The following is a 17,828-nucleotide window of genomic DNA, read 5'->3' as shown; positions in this document are numbered from 1 at the left end:
GATAAATATGTGATGAGAGGTAGTTGTGATTCCTGGACCTGGTAGGCCACTTGGACTTCCTCCAAACGGAACTCTCTCAGCATCATATGCCTGGTGCTTGATAGATGCTGGAGCACTACTTACTGGTACTGATCTGTCTCCACTGATTTGTCCCCCGGATAGCTGTGCTGTTGTTGATATAGTAGCAGTAGAGGCTCCCTTCTACAGTGACAGCTGTGGACAAGCTATTGGTACGCATAATGAAACATTCATTCCAATGACTGCGATAGCACACAAATACTGGATGAGAACTAATTGCTGTGATTTATAGGCCTTCCCTTGAAGCACATGTTCTTAGAAAATCTGTTCCATGTGGAACATGTTTCAGATAGGTGGGAATGATGGGTTGACCTCTTCCACCCTCTTTTTTTTCTGGTTCTCTCATCCTGGACCAGAAGCCCATTCCTGCTGCTACCTACTGCACTGAGGAAATTAGACCTCTGCTCACTAAAGGCATAAACCTGTGCTATTGACAAATTGTTTCCAGGTGTCACTTATAGCTGCTTTCTATCTCCCCAGTCAAGCTAAGGAAAGTAGGAAATGCTGGAAGGAGCTGCCCTTGGTGCATCACTACCTTCCATACAATCTATGAAGAACTCTCACTACATCGCCTCCTTGCTCACCCCTATCCTCCAGTTTAAATATCACCACTACTGACAAACACTTGATCCCCCACTTCTACTGCTGCTCCCCAGGAATATGGCACTATATTCCTCTAGGGCTGCACTACAGGTGGGAGCATCTACTTGTGTGTTTTCAGTGTTTTTATTGCGTTCAGTTATTGGGTTAAGGTAAAAGCCCTTGAAGGTGAGAATAGCTGAGGTGCATACAACCAGATTTTCTTCAATGTGTTAATTTCCTTAAATCCTTTCAGCTAGTCTAAATCACTGATTGCTGTAGTATTACTTAAACATAGGTGCAATTTTTCAGTTAGGTAATTTTGTGTCAGCTAAACGTTACGTTCCTCTCTGTGGTTATGCTGAGGTTTGTGTCGCTGCTGGAACTTCACGAATGCAGACTGTTGTCAGCCCATGTTTTGTGCTGCTCTTTTAACATTACACTTCATGCTGTGGTTTTGAGAGGAGGCCATAAATGCTGACAACCATGGTACATTCATCTTCCGGCTGGTTCCCATAGCCACTCTAAGAATCATTTTGAAGTTGCAAGTTTAAAATGTTTACTTATACTGTGTAGCATAATGTGGATTATTTGGCACCTTTGCATCTTAAAATTTGAATCTAGAGTTTTGCAAGTTACCGAAGCATTCATTGCTCAGTGTATTTGCTCATGCCCTTTTTCCTTTGTTCTTTTGACCAACATGATTTTATATGCTGTTCAGCACACAGAAGAAGGAAAATGAGGCTGATTGACTCATAGTTTAAAATTGCAAGTCCCTTCTGTTCTCTGATCTGTTGTGCTTCTATTCTCACCCTATTTTATGTTGAATCAGATCTAGAGATTTTTAATGAATAATTTGATATAGGAATTCTCCAGCTCATTCTAAGGTACTACTACTCTGCTTCTCAACCTGTTCTGTTTAAATTTTTAAGGATTTGTAAGCAGTCAAGCTATTTCTAACAATGTTCTGAAGATATCATTTATTTATTTTAGATGTCATGTCTTATCAATGTACATTTCAGCTCAAACTGTGTAACCGATGCTTACAGAGTGTGGTTCTTTGCCCCCACCCCTGACTCTAGTGACTAGACCACTTACAGATTTATGTGTCTGCTACAGACTTTGAAATAACTCCGGCATAGAGGCTCTTGATTATAGATTCAGAAATTTCAGGTTCATTCCTTGCTGTATATGACCCACCCAGGGTCATTATGTCACAGCTGCATGGCTGTGAAAAGGCTTCTATAAATAGCAGTCATGCTCAGCACTCTCAGGAGTGGGGATTGCACACTCTGGATTGTGAAAAGGAGATGGAGAGGAGCAAGGGCCATGACACAGTCACCTGCAACGGCCCACGGAGAAGGGACAGTGTATTAGAGCTGGAATTCTCAACCTTTTTCTTTCTAAACGCCCCCCCGCACCCCCCGCGCCTCTAAAAACTCCATGGCCCACCTGTGCAACAACAACTATTTTCTGCATATAAAAGCCAGGGCCAGCATTAGAGGGTAGCAAGCAGGGCAATTGCCTGGAGCCCCCATGAAGCCAAGTTGCTCAGGCTTCTGTTTCAGCTCTGGGTGGCAGGGCTCAGGGCCCCAGGCTTCAGTCCTGTGTGGCAGGGCTTAGCCTTTCTGCCCTGGGCCCCAATGAGTCTACCACTGGTCCTGCTTGGCGAACCCCCTGAAACCTGCTTGTGGCTCACCAGGGGATTCTGGACTCTTGGCTGAGAACCACTGTATTTTAGAGGGAGCAGCCTGCTCCATCCTGATTCATCCCCATTCACAAGAAGCATAACCAGAGAGTGTCTCTCTTTGGGCAGTCTGGTTGCACAGCACCTCTTACTCACTGCTCTAGTTTAAAATAAATACACAAAAGCCACAATATATTGTTTAATTTTTTGCCACTTTTTCCCATTTAACATCCATTCTCTGTCCTTGTTTCCAATATTTCTCCTACAAACAGAAACATACTGCTGGTCCTTCTCTCTTCGATCTTCCATACATGCTTGAAATACAGGTCTCCCATCCAGCAGGTGGAGAGAATTTACTGTCTTTGCATGACATCATACCCGTTACATTTATGGATTTTTGTCAGTCTCAGAGTTCAACTCTGTCTATCTGCAGCACGTCAAACATCGTACTGTTGGCTGGGAGAGTGGCCAGAACAAAAGAGAAAATGGAGCAGGCCTAGAAAAATGAGAGAATGACTCAGAGGCTAGAAGAATTTCTAGACACACATTAGTGTACAGCTGCCTCTGGAGCATTGCTATAGACAGTGGCAGCCTGTGAGTACTTGGTCTGGTGTGCAATGAGCCAGGCTTCACATGAGTACAGCGTAGCTGATTCCTGCAAGAGATTCAGGGCGATGAAGTGCTCATGCTGCCAAATTGCAGGTCACTTCTGGCTGAATTTTAAGGGGACAACAAGCAGGCCTATGGTGATGCTGAGCCAATCCCTCCCATCCACCACTGTCATTTAAAATTATGCCTGGTTTAAGCCTCTCCAGCATTTAGAATCCTATCTTCAGATGCTGCTATTATGTGGTATGCTTGTGCAATGCTTAAATTATAACCCTCGTTCAATATTTTTAAATTAATTACTGTAAATTTTATAATCTATACTCCACCATTCAACCCTTACTCATAAAAAGGATGTTCCTTAATGAATATTAGTTAGACTATGCACTTATTACAGCACCTTTTCTCAGAGAAACTGAAAGCCCTTTAAAAAATAAGTACGGTGAGCATTATTCTGATTTTACAGATGGATAAACTGAGACACATAGAAAAGTGATTCATACACGGTTACACAATGAGTCACTGGTAGAATCGTCAGTTGAACCCAAGTCCCTTATGCCCTGTCCTCTGCTCTAACCACTAAATTGTAATTGCCTCTGTACCCAAACCACTGTCTAACTAATACAGTCATAAATTGTTAAAGTAGTAAAAAATAGTTGCACTTATTTGTAACTCTGTAACTGCACCAGTTTTTTCAGGTTCTCATTGTTATTTCATAGCTACAAAGGACTGTTGGTATTTACAGCTTCCCTCTGTGGCCCAAACTATAGTTACAGTCTAATAATGCCATCTTGTTGGGATTTATACTTCATCTTTGCTTTCTGCTGAGCTAACTCAGAATATCTGATGTATCTGCAAACAGTCTTGCACTGTTGAGTAACTTTTCAGCTATTTTTGTCTCTCATTTCAGGCTAGACTGTCAGGGGAATTTCTGATGAAAAGACCAGCATAATAGGGTATATTTGCAGTGGAATTTGTTGGCCTTTTATGTGGTCTATTTATTCAGAAAAATGCTACTTTTACAGAATGTCCTCCCTGAACAGAAAGATCTTACTAAGCTAATATAGCACTGAATGACCATGTCTCATTTTATACAATATTTATAATACAGAAGAAATGGTAATGGAAGGAATCTGGGCCAATATAATTTGAGTTCTGTCAGTTTTCCTGTAATAAATGTCTATTTTCAGGGGAAAATAACTGAACCCAAAAACAGTATTTTTGCAACAAATTTAAGAATACTCAGTTTTGTATGTTTAAATTGGTTGTGTGGAAATAAAAATATAAGTTCACCGATTTAGAGTACTATCTTAAACTTTTCACTGTGGTCTAAAACAGTAAACAGTTAGTCTAAATTAACCTGCAATCCCACATTTGTTTATTATTATGATCTAATATTATATTCAGGGCTTCAGGTGTTCTGCACTTCATGGCTACGGAACTTGCTGCGCACAACTGAGCTTCAGAATCTAAATTTTCTTTTTTAAAAGCCCATTTTTTAGCCTATATTGGCTGCACAGATAACATTGAAAACAGAAATGGAGTATAAACTGATGTCTGCCTGCATATGTATATAGGCTGAAACAATAGGTCTTAGGTAATATCTGCCCCATGTATTCCACTTGGTTGTTAACTCTGAAGCTGAAGGATAACATGTTAATATTAACAATAGCTGTCTCAATGATTATCATTTTAGCAGAAATATCCAGTTAATGTGCTTTTCTCACAATCTCAAACTTCCTCCCATACTTCTCTAGGGACCAGAAGTCATAGCCATGTCCTACCCATCTGCAAAAATGTCATCTAGCCCTATGACAATTTCTGAGATGAAATAAGGCATTATCAATTCAAAATTATACAACATGTTGAAAATGAAAATGTGGAGACATAAAATGAATTTAATACCAAAATAAATAACAGTGCTGGGCTACTGTACTGATTATATTATTCATGTCTAGGCATGCATGTCATGGTCATCATCCTGATATCTGAGTCTTTCCTGCAATCCATGCCCCTTCTTTCCCATTAGCCTTCAGCAGATCTTTTTTCCTCTCATCACACCCTTTTCTTTCTGTGTTCCAGCCACTCTTCGCCTCTCAGATTGTCGTATATTTTGTTTTCATTTTGTTCCAGAATTGAACTAGCAGGAAGAGATTATGTAAACCAACAAGAAGAGCCCTGCTGGCCTGTAGGGTGAGATGGGAATAGAAATGAGAGAAAAGATCCAAGGCTGCTCCCACTGAAGAGTAGCAAAGTTCCCATTGACTTCAGTGGGAGCAGGTTGCAGCCTGAGGGAGGGTAATGATTCAAAGGGATTTGGGGTTTGGTTTTTTAAAATGTTTAGAAAACAGTTTCCCTTTAAACAGTTTCTCAGCCCCATTCTCTTTGCATTTGAGAGGTTTCTTTGTTTTTGGAAAATATGAGTTTCCTTGTTTTTTCTCCTTTTCATATAAGTAGTGATATTTTTCTGTTTCACGTGGAAATAAGGAAGCTAAGGTGGTGTCATTTTTGCTGGTAATCAGCTTGAAAATCCTGAGAACAAGAACCAGTCTGGGCAGAAAAGGATTATAGCAGCAAACCAGAGCAAAGAGCAGTGCAGTGTGGTCATTGAGAAATAACTACAGTGGGATTATGCAAATACCTGCACAGTTGACAGGAAGGGGTGTCACCCAGTAAAGGGATTCACATACTGTACAGTTATTGAGAAATAGCCCTTCTAAGACAAATCAACCCCTTGGAGGCAAGCAGAGCCAAAGAATTGTACTAAAAGGGGAAACAACCACTGTACAGCTAAGTCTCAATGACTGCACAGTTTCTTGCACCCTGATTTGCTTAGATTATTGTATCTATTGCTTATGGTTATGATCAACTTCCTTAAAAAAACCTTCTGCTTAACCACAATAACTTCAAGTTACTCGAGTGTTACAAATATATGTTTAATATGGTATAAAAAAAACCCTGAAATACTGTGTACTTTTATGTGATGGATGTAGATATTATATTATTTTTTATTTATTTGCTTTATGGTACCACCTTGAACCCCCTGTTAAGGATCAGGACCACAATGTGCTAGGCACTATACAGACAAATAGCAAAGATGACAGTCCCTGATACAGAGAGCTCACAATCTATATGTCAGACAGGACAAAATGGATGAAAAAGACTGCCTTTCATTCACCACGCGACCCTGCCCTACATATGTGTCTGCGACGCCATGAACTCCTTGCCTTTGCTCTGCTAGTGACTACAGCCTCAGCTGCCAGCAGTCCACTTCTCCCTCAAGCTGGCCTGTTCTTTCTCCTATGCCATTCCCATGCATAAAAAATCTCCCCACTCTCCATTAAATAATACTTATGTTTTAAAATGTATAAAAATGACTTACTTTCCATTGTTTTCAGAATTAATGGTATATTCTGCGGTCACAAAAGAAAGAGTGTGAATAACTACCAAAGAATAAAATGATGCCCTGTTACTAAATGTTGGGTGTCATTTCATTGCTACAGCAGACATGTACATGGATATAATTAGAGGACTTGTATACGAGTTCCCACTAATATGGCATTAAACAAAGGCTAAGATCACGTATTAACTTTATAAGATTTGGGACAGAAATTTCTCCTTAAATTGATTAGTTGTGGTGTAACAGTTTAATTTATTCTTAAAATGAATGAATATGTGACTTTATTATATAATACCTGTGAAGCTCCCATGAAATTATCTCCTCACTACTGCATAAGGATTCAGTCGGAGAGTTCCTGTTGACTTAATGGGGAGGCATGTGGCTAAATACCCCAGGTAGCTCTGTGAAAATACAGATGTATGTTTGTTTATTTAGAATTGCATTGTTCTGCTTATTTGTTGTTTGTTTTTATCCTCCTATTATTATAAAACAAAATAACACCAAAGGAGATTCTAGTAATTGCTCAGTACTGCCAATTATTACTACCGTTTTGTTGCTGCCTAATAACTGCAATTTGTGTTACTTTTGTAACCATATTTTATAATATGATTATTAAAAATTAAGGATTTCTTATGCTTGAAATGGCAGAGATAGGAAGATCCTGGGCACAAACAATAATTAATGAAGAGATTACTGTATATCAACATAATAACATGGTTTAATATTTCATGCACTGGTACTCATCCATACTTTTTTCTCTCCTTATAGTCTTTCCACTACGCTTCCCTGAGGGTAAAAACCAAAAAATGGTCCAAAGGTAAACCATTGGAGTTAATAAATATTCAGAATTTAGAAAATGAAGGCTTTATTATGGCAATGGGAGGTGTGTGGGTCACGTATACAGATCCACGCTTGGGATCAGACCTAATTCATGTATTTCCAGATATCATATACATGTATCTACATATTTGCTAGTAAATACTCAAGGGAACTGTACTATGGATCTGTTATCACATTAAAATCAGTGTTCAAACTTCCTTTGATTTCAGTGGGAGAAAGACATATATTATGCCATTTCTTACTACTTTATTCTTTAAAAAAACATAAACTATTTGAGAATATCAAGAAAAAAACTTTTGATTAAAAGTTATAAAATAAAAAGGCACTTCTTTTGTCATTCTATAATATATTTAGGGAATTAAAAATAATCTGGTATAATTTATATATAGTACATGCAAACCTGCCTTTTTATTTTGTTTGCAGTTTTAACTCACTGCCTAAAGACTTCTCCTTTACTCAGTCAATACATTTCTAGTATTTCTAAAGCTGATCAGGATGCAGTATCTTATTTTGAAAAGAACAAAATGTTAAGATCAATCGAATACTATCAAGAAAAGGGTAGTAATTTAATGTGATCTAACCTTCTGGCACTGCTTCACAGCTGTCAGACAAATATAATTTATGTAACAATGTAAACTTGATTTTTCACAGTAAAGCACCTAATGTTTTAATTAACTTTGCAGTAGGCTTTTAAGGAAAAATTATACAATACTAAGAAAAAATTCTGTTTGATAGTGATATCTGTAAGACAGAGTGACATTTCAGGGTTATCGGCTAGGATGTGTTTAAACTAAGTTCAGTAAATCTAAAATATTGTTGATGAATTAAAATCAGAATACAAGTATTGTGGGCATATACTGTTCCATGATTCCTACAGAATGATGGTAAACTTCCTTACCAGAATTTGATTTATTTTAGGGCTGTTAAAATTAAGAGCTTAAAACACACTGAGGAAGTGGTGTTTGGATTTGGATCAAGATTTAAGTTTATGCCACTTAAAGGCCAAATCAGGACAAGGTTTTTGGTTTGGATTTGATGATGCCAAAATATCACAAACTATTCGCATGAGAATTTGGCCCCATATGGCAGAACTCCTTGGAGATTAAATAATTGGATAAGATTTTATTCAATCCAAACCAGAATTACAAACCACGCCTCTTCTATCTTTTCATCCATCTGGAAACCAAAATAATAGGAAATGCCTAGATTCAGGAATTATAATCTGAACCACCCTCCACCCTGAAATTTGAAGGGTTTCAGTTTAGAGGTTCCTGTTTTGGCTCATCACTAGTTTTAAAAAGTAAGTTATTGTATTTATTTTTATAGCGATAGGATCCCTCAGTCTCTCATGTTATCTTCCCATTTACAGGGAGCTCTCTGACTAGTGGGAGCAGGAGGCGGATTTCCTGCAAAGACTTGGGCCATGGAGATTGTGAGGGCTGGCTGTGGAAGAAAAAAGATGCCAAAGGTTACTTTACACAGAAATGGAAAAAATACTGGTTTATTCTGAAGGATTCTTCACTGTACTGGTACACAAACCAGAATGTAAGTATATGCTACACTTGAAAGAAAGAAAAAACAGCCTACATTAAATTTTGCTACTTTTTAAATAAAGGAAGCTAATATTTACCAATTAGTAGTTAAATACACAGAGTTTACTGTATTTCTGCTTGGACACGAGTCTGTGATATGTGGGTCTGGACAGGAAAAAGTTCAGCTGCAATGATTCAGTTGAAGTCTTCAATCATCTATGTGTGAGTCTAACAATAAAATAGCAAAAAAGCTACATGGCATTCTTCAAGAACTACAAGTGTCAGCAATAAACAGTACTTCTTTTCCATATTTGTTAACAAGATGTTCACTGTCATCTTGCCCTATTATCAACATTGTGGGGAAATTCAGCCATGAGTTACACCTGGTATGAGTTAATTCCTACATTTTAAAAATTAAACCAAATGTGAAAACCTGACTCGGGAGAGCAGTTGATTTGAGTCATGGAGACTTATTTTTAAAATTGGGTTTTCTTAGATTATGCTGGGGGTAATAGCAAAACAATTTGAGTGTATGCTTGTGTTGTGTGTATATTGGCTTACTGATGTGTCTGCAAATGTTAGATGGTGCTCCTTATGTGTGCCAGTGGTTCCCAGGCTTTGTGATACATGAACCATCAGTGATCTGCGCAGCGCTTACGGGTGGTCTTCAGAAAGCTGGCCGGTCATATTGTGCTGGTCTTCTTCTTCCACTGTTAAATCATGTTTAAGGAAATTAAAATTACATGAAATACTTTTCTAATATTACTTTTCCATGTAAACAATTGTTGAAATTACCACAGTAATGTTTTCAGTCACCATTAGGAAGAGAAGTGTCCACAATACAATCACTGTTAAGATGTAATATACTCTTTAAAAAAAACTGCGAAACGCTCTGTAGAGTTATTAATAATGGGTTCAAATACCTAGTATGATGTTGAAAGTAATTTTCACATTTGAATGTGCTCTGTTTTGTCTTTAACACAGAAGGGCTGGTGTTACTGTGACATGGTTAGAGAACTGACAAGTCAGTCACTTTATAAAAAACTGTCAACAGCATATGTTTAAGTAAACTATCTTCATGAATTAACGGTGTGGGAACAATGTATTCTTTATCTTTATTAATTGGACATGACCTGCCTTTGAACCATAAGTCACAGCTGCACAGTTCTCACCTCTCATTTCTCTCTTTCTCAATAATGTACTCATCTTCACCTGCACTTCCTCTTCTCTTGTGATAGGATGAAAAAGCAGAAGGATTCATCAGTTTACCTGAGTTCAGGATAGATAGAGCCATTGAATGCAGAAGGAAACAGTGAGTATGAGTCAAACTGTTCTACAAATGAAAGGACCATCTTTGTAAAGATATTGTGTAAAGTATGGCACTGGGGAAAGTGGTATGTCTGTCTTTATCTGCAATCTGTACTAAGAATGCAAAAAGTTCCAGAAAAGGAGTTTATATAGAAAACCCTAAAACAGACCGATATTGTTTTACAGCCTCATGGGCACCAATGTTTCTTATTTACTTAAAAATTATAACTTGGACTAAATGGTATAAGCTGTAATGCAAATACAAACAATTAGAAAACTCTTCTCTTAGCTATCCAGATACCCAATTCCTATTTTAATGAAATGAAAGACTTGGCGGGGGCGGGGGGAGGAGGAAAGTATATTAATTAGGAAGTAGATAAAGATTTCTTACTGTGATGGGATTTACAGAACATAAGAACGGCCATACTGGGTCAGACCAACGGTCCATCTAGTCCAGTATTCTGTCTTCTGACAGTGGCCAATGCCAGGTGCCCCAGAGGGAATGAACAGAACAGGTAATCACCAAGTGATCCATCCCCTTTTGCCCATTCCTAGCTTCTGGCAAACAGAGGCTAGGGACACTATCCCTGTCCATCCTGGCTAATAGCCATAGATGGATCTATCCTCCATTAATTTATCTAGTTCTTTTTTTAACCCTATTATAGTCTTGGCCTTCACAACATCCTCTGTCAAGGAGTTCCACAGGTTGATTGTGCATTGTGTGAAAAAATACTTCCTTTTGTTTGTTTTAAACCTGCTGCCGAATAATTTCATTTGGTGACCTCTAGTTCTTGTGTTATGAGGAGTAAATAACACTTCCTTATTTACTTTCTTCACATCAGTCATGATTTTATAGACCTCTATCATATCCCCCTTTAGTCGTCTCTTATAGCTGGGATTATGTTTTCCAATGTACATTACTTTGCATTTATCAACATTGAATTTCACCTGCCATTTTGTTGCCCAGTCACCCAGTTTTGAGAGATCCTTTTGTAGCTCTTCGCAGTCTGCCTGAGACTTAACTATCTTGAGCAATTTTGTCTTATCTTCAAATTTTGCCATCTCACTGTTTATCCCTTTTCCCAGATAATTTATGAATATGTTAAATAAGACTGGGTCCAGTACAGACCCCTTGGGGACACCACTATTTACCTCTCTCCATTCTGAAAACTGACCATTTATTCCTACCCTTTGTTTCCTATCTTTTAACCAGTTACTCATCCATGAGAGGACCTTCCCTCTTATCCCATGACAGCTTACTTTGCTTAAGAGCCTTTGGTGAGGGACCTTATCAAAGGCTTTCTGACAATCTAAGTACACTATATCCACTGGATTCCCTTTGTCTACATGTTTGTTGACCCCCTCAAAGAAGTCTAGTAGATTGGTGAGGCATGATTTCCCTTTACAAAAACCATGTTGACTCTTCCCCAACAAATTATGTTCATCTATGCATCTTAGAATTGTGTTTGTTACTTAGTTTCAACCTGTTTGCCTGGTACTGAAGTCAGGCTTACTGGCCTGTAATTGCCAGGATCACCTCTGGAGAAGAAGGACTAACAATTATATCAATTATTTGTTTTGTGGTTTCAATTTATTTCAAATAAACAGAAGAAAAATGGTCTAAACAGAGTTCTTAGGGTTAGTGTATAAATAGCTCTAGCTGAGATAACACTAACTCTGTTTCCTCTATCTCAGAGCACAGACACAAAACTAGTAGGGTCAGTCATTTAGGGGCTGATCCTGCACTTCTCTCTCAAAGCACCTATTGCCATAATGTAGAGTTTTCAAAGAGTAAAGAGTGCAGGATTTGGACCTCTGTTAATTGAACAAAGGAAATTTGGTTCCAACAGCAAAAATAAATAGGTGTTTCTCTTTCCAGTATTCTTATCAATCATGGAGAAGCTGATTTACTGAATAATTGTTACTGCTGCCCATGTTACACATTGAGTGGAATACCCTTGAGAAACTTTGACAAAAATGCATAACTATTAGACTACTGTGTCCTATGTGGTTTGAATAGTTGTCTCACTCATACAATTAATCAAGGTACTTATTTATAAATAGGAGTCATGGCATTATCTCACCCAGGTTTAGCTCTCCTCCAGAGTTAAAGTAATAATTTCAGGCTCTATATTTGAGTGCTAAGATGTTCTTGGTGCTACCAATGGAGGTTGGATAGCTGATGTCACTGAAAGACGTTCCATTGATTGTAGGCAGTATCTCCATCATATTTAAAAAAAAACATTTTGAGAGTAAGCAGAAATATAAGAACCCAAACAGAAACCAAAGTAGTTTAAATCTTCATATGAGGTAGCACAAATATCACTTGTTTAAATGCCATTTTTTCAAAGACACTGTCCATTCTGTGGTTATCATACAATGGTAAATGCATAAGGTTGCCTGACCCTACTTTCTTATCCTTACTTAAACCCATTGCCTTCAGTGGGGGGCAGGATCAAGTTCTAAAACTTTAATAACATTTAATTCTAAAGATAGTATATGCTAGTGTACTAGTCATTTAGTTTGCCTGGTATGTATCATTCATATATTCATGTTACTTTTCCAAATATAAACACTTCATTGGCTTTATTTTGCACTTTTTCCGCCCAGTTTAATAAAAAATGTACTTCTCTATTCACATACGACATGGAGTTTGTCAATGTGTTTAGTAGGCTTAGTCTCAGCAGTTTCTCAGTTATATGTTTCTTGTAAATAATCTAAATGTGCTGCTACTTCATGATGGCCTTTGATCAAACTAATTATGAGAGGTGGGATTAGTGGGGATCCATCTGTAATGAATCACTGTTTATCAGAATAATGCTAAAACATTCAAGGTCTCAATCTAATATTCCCTGTGTACCCAAAAGTCATGTTCAATTCAATATGAGTTCTGAATATGTAAGAATTTCAGGTTCGGGCCTTTTATCTAATGGAAGTTTATTGCCAGAGTATTTTTGACACCTCAAAATGAAATAGTACAGTCAAAATTCTATTTAAAATTCCACCTATGTAACATAATAAGTAAAAATATGCACCTTGGATGCCACACCAATGGCTTTTCATATCAAGAGACTCTGAACACAATTCTAACAGACACTGATTTCTGGCACTGCACTAACCGGAAGCCACAGAATGAAAAATACCCTTCTGCATTATTCAAACCCTGCTCTGAATACAATTATTAATTTCCTCAGGGGCTTCTCTATGGTACTCACCACTAGAATATCTGAGTGCTTCACAAACCTGAAGAAGAGCTCTGTGTAATCTCGAAAGCTTCTTTCTCACCAACAGTAGCTGGTCCAGTAAAAGATATTATCTTACCCACCTTTCTTCACAAACATTAATTTTTCTCCACATCACCCATGTGAGTTCAGGGAGTGGCATCATCTGCATTTTAATGACCCATTCATTGTAGATTTTTGAGCACCACATGCATTTGATATCTGGACCCCAGAGAGACAAAAGTCCCATCTATCTTGCCAGAGATGCATAGGAATTCTGGTAGTCATTAAGCATGGAAGAGGGTGAAAGATATAGTCAAGGATTACTAAACTGGACACTTCCAGTGCTCTGAAGCTAGGCCACCTGCCACTAAAAATATTAAATTAAAAACAGCAGCAGCAGTCAACAGATGGATCACAGGCCACCTGTAATTTCTTATATGTAACAACGAGAACCAAAAAGCCATTGCACGGGAACCTTATTTTTAATATACAGGGAGTCCTTGGACTTAAGACACAGTTCGTTACTCAGAATTGCGTTGTAAGTCTAAACGTTGTAAGTCTAAACCATTTTTCCCATAGGAATCAATGGTATGAAGGTGGGATTGGTTCCTAAACCAAGGCTTGATACACTATTTTCACCACAATAACCCAGATTTTTGTACTAAATGAATTATAGATGACTAATGTTGCAACATCAATGTATTTACTATACACTTTATTTTGTAAACATCATTCAAATAAATATATAAACTCACACATGCTGCTCAGAATCCCGACAACACTGGCTCAGAAAGCCAGTGAGACCGGCACACATGCTGAGCCTCAGCCAATCACTGTTCAAACTTTCTGATTGGCTCCTGACCCTGGGCTCAGCCAATCAAAAACAAGCAGCAACCCTACCGGGCAACAAGCTACCTTGCTGCCTAGAAGCCAATCAGAAGCGACCCCTCCCATTTCCATACACAATAACCCAATCAAAAAGTGATTTCAAGAAAACGTTATGCAAATCGAGCGTTGTAAGGGCAAAACAAGCGTCGGTAGGGGCAAAACAGGCAGTCAATTGAAAAGTGTCGTAAGTGGCATCCGACATAAGTCGGCATCCTATGTCCAAGGACTTATAATACATATAATTAGTTAGTGTGCGCCATCTAGTGGGCACCATAAAAATGTTCCATTTCTTTTAAGGGGTTGTTCTGGAATTCACTATTTACATTTGCAAAACAGAATTTTTCCAGTTAATTCAATTCACAAGTAATATTTATAACAATTATAATATTAACAGTGGTTTTGTCCTTTTGCTTATTTACTTTAATTTTTACATCATCTCCCCAACTGGTATTAGTAACTCATTTCTCTTGGATATTTTGTCCTCATAACTTCATTAAACATCAAATTCTGGTCATAACAGAGTGTGATACAATTGAATCATCCGCAAATGACCAGTAATCAGTCAGTGAGATAAGAGTATAAAATGTCTATAGGTGAAATTAACATTTACTACAAGACCAGCTCAAGGCCTATAAGTCACTTTAGTCCTATTTCATGGGCTGAAGTGAGACTTAAGTGGGCTTTATGCTGAGCCATTGCCCAGAGGTGAATGTCACCCCCTAGTGAATAATTAATTTGCCAACAGAGAGGAAACTGTACAGGCAGAGGATTCTGTATTCTTATGCTGTTTCCACATTTACCTCCTTTGAATGCATTTGTCTTGGTAAATTCGGTTACTGTTAATGATGGGATGTAGAAGAAATCAGTGAAACTGGGATTTCCATAGCTTTGATTTGTGTCTCTGAAAGCCAGAATAAATCATGGTAAATATTACAGCGTGATTTATATTCAGGATATTAACACAAGTGTTCATCTCAGCTTTTTTCATAACTATATGTTTACTGCTTCCTGGGCCAATTCTTACATCTATTAATTATCTTACAAGGCTGGGTATTCTAATTTAGATATTGCAAAATATTATTAATCATGGAATATATCATCATAATGAACCCCTTCATTTCCTGAGGACTTCATTTCTTTGTCAAGAATATCCAGTATCGTACAACTATGGAAATGTGAGTTACACAAAGCTAGTATTGCTCTCAACAGCTATTTTATTGCAAAAGAGGATGACTCAGGAAAAGCTGGGTTTTTTTTGTTTTTTTTTTTAAAAAAGATGCATACCTATATGTACTGTATTGGCCCAGTCTTGCAAGGTGATGAATGTTCACAATTCCCATTGGGCCTGATTGTGACCTCATGAGAATTATTCCATTTAAATCAATGGAGTTAAATCTGCCTGATGCCAGCATGATATGAGAATCAGGCCTACTGACTACAATCCTTGCCTAATATAAATCTGACAGTCCACTGAAGTCAATGAAGCATGACTGATGTACACTAGCCAAGGAGCTGGGGCCATTTTCTTTAATGGGAGTTGAGAGAGCACTAGGAATATAAGACAGAGCCTGTAATCTTATGGCTGCTTTCCCTCATACCATTCTAGGCATCTCACGGTAAAACAAGTACAAATATTAAGACACTCCTTTGATGCTGCACCAGTGGCTTTCCCAAACAAAAGAGTTTGGCACACATTTTTAAAAGAAACTTGTTCTGTAGCTCAGCAAAGACCTGGACCCAGAAAAAATACATAGCCATCACCCTTCTGCCTGAGGAAACCCTGAGGTGAGAATTCAACCTCCCTCAGAGGGCAAGAGGATGTCTATGATACCAGAAACTCAGTAAAAAGACATGAAACTCACTATTATGGTAGTAAATTCTGTGATAAAACCCATAATAAATTATAATGTAGCTATAAAGTAATAGTAATTTCATTTTGTTTGCTTGGCTTTTTACCATATTTATTAAAGGACCTTTTTCTAGATACACTACAGTACAGATTATGATGAACCATTATAGGAGTTCAACAATGAGCTTATATATTTAATAAAGAAATTCCACATAAATATAGCTGCAGCAAAATGTACATGTGTGCATGCACCTAACCCCCACACTCATACTGGAAAACTGTTAATAAAAGAGGCTAAATATATCTGGAACCATCAAAATGCATCATAAATGGCATTATTGCAAGGCCTAATCCAACTCCCCTTGGTGTCAATGAAATAACATTGGCGGTATTTGGAGGTAACAAATACGATATCTGATATAAGATCAGATTCTGAAGAGGACAGAAGGAAAGGAGATTTCCTCTTGTTAAAGTATAGAGTGCTTTGCTTTTATTAAAAAAATTATTCAGTTAATTGTACAAAATACATATGTGATGGGCCAAATTATTCCTTGGTGTAACTCCATTTATTTCAGTGGTAAAATGAATTAGTCCCCTTGTGTGTTTTTTGGTTTCAGCCATCTTTCCATATGTGCAATATTACTGGGTCTTCTAATCAGTCTAGGCCTGATTAATTTCACATGTGTTTTCCTGCATATCTTATAACATTAAGTTTGTATACATACAGAAACTTCTGGTGTTCGTGAAAATGTACCTGCAGATGTAAAATCAAAATCATGTCCTTGGACATCTAACTAAAAATAAAAATGGGGCGCCTAATATTTTTACTTTTTCAATATAAAATTAGTTCTGGTCCAGATGTTGTAGAAACAATTTTAAAGCCATTAACACAGAATCCAGCTATTAAAGATAATCAGTAATGAAAGAATTAATATGAAGGAAGTGGGACGATATGTGGGTATGACTATGATAAGAGCACTTATGACTTATGTAGCACTTTACAAATGTTATCTAATTGCAACAACCAAGTGAGGTAAGTTTCCCCTTTTTGTACACAGAAAAACTGAGGCAGTGAGGTTTGTGATTTGCCGAAGGCTGCATAATAAATGGCAGAGAATGAATTAGAACTAAGCAGTCTTAGATCCTAGCCTTGAACACCATGCTACCACCAGGGTCTGTCACATTTTTTTGTAGTGTGAATGACAGTGTCTTGTGAACTACCACTGCTCCCATTCAGACGGGCACCTCACCTCAATTTTGTGCAAGCCACCTGCCCCTGAACTTGGGAAGACCACTTGCCTTCCAATTTTTACTGTGCAATATCCCAGCGGTAACAAATAATAGAGTATTTAGCTAATTGTTATTGTCCCACGGGTGGCTTTGCTTCCTGACAGAAGTTTCTCTTTCTTTGCATCCTCTTACACAACAACAGATACTAGGGCTCCTTCTTCTTTCCAGCTCCTTTTATAGGCATCTAAGCTGTTCTTTCAGTGAAGTACATGGACAAGTGAAGTGGGCCACTTCTAGCCTGCAAAAGTAGCTAGAAAAAAGGACCACCATGTAACCAACCAGCTCTCTGCAGACCACCAGTGCTCCGCAAACAACAGTTTGATAAATGCTGTTCTGGAGCATGATGCTTGCCTTTGATTATGCTGGATGGATCAGGACATTGGCAGAAGAACATTTTTCAAGTTAGGGAGCATATCCAAAATACATAATTTTAATGGGTGCTTTTTTATAAGAATCCATTAACTTTGAAGGACTAAGCCTCCCCATGGTTTTCCACATAATTGATTTTGAAATTAATAATAGGATACAAAGCCATTCATCTCTAGGT

The 17,828-nt window shown here is 37.8% G+C and overlaps 1 protein-coding gene across 5 annotated transcripts in view; it reads left to right on the top strand.

Annotated features, from left to right (window-relative positions):
* The window catches only part of LOC120371899 (connector enhancer of kinase suppressor of ras 2-like), a 581,536-nt gene that overhangs the window by 512,142 nt on the left and 51,566 nt on the right, over positions 1-17,828 (top strand). For all 5 annotated transcript variants that reach the window (XM_039488337.1, XM_039488338.1, XM_039488339.1 and 2 more), the window contains 3 exons: positions 7,119-7,167; positions 8,560-8,735; positions 9,961-10,034. In XM_039488337.1, the coding sequence (XP_039344271.1) occupies positions 7,119-7,167; positions 8,560-8,735; positions 9,961-10,034 (299 nt within the window). The remainder of the gene's footprint in view (positions 1-7,118; positions 7,168-8,559; positions 8,736-9,960; positions 10,035-17,828) is intronic.

The sequence above is a fragment of the Mauremys reevesii genome, linkage group 9 (genome assembly GCF_016161935.1).
Source record: "Mauremys reevesii isolate NIE-2019 linkage group 9, ASM1616193v1, whole genome shotgun sequence".
Classification (NCBI taxonomy): Eukaryota; Metazoa; Chordata; order Testudines; family Geoemydidae; genus Mauremys; species Mauremys reevesii.
The sequence above is the reverse complement of the archived record's forward strand: the minus strand, read 5'-3'. Positions and strand labels throughout refer to the sequence as shown.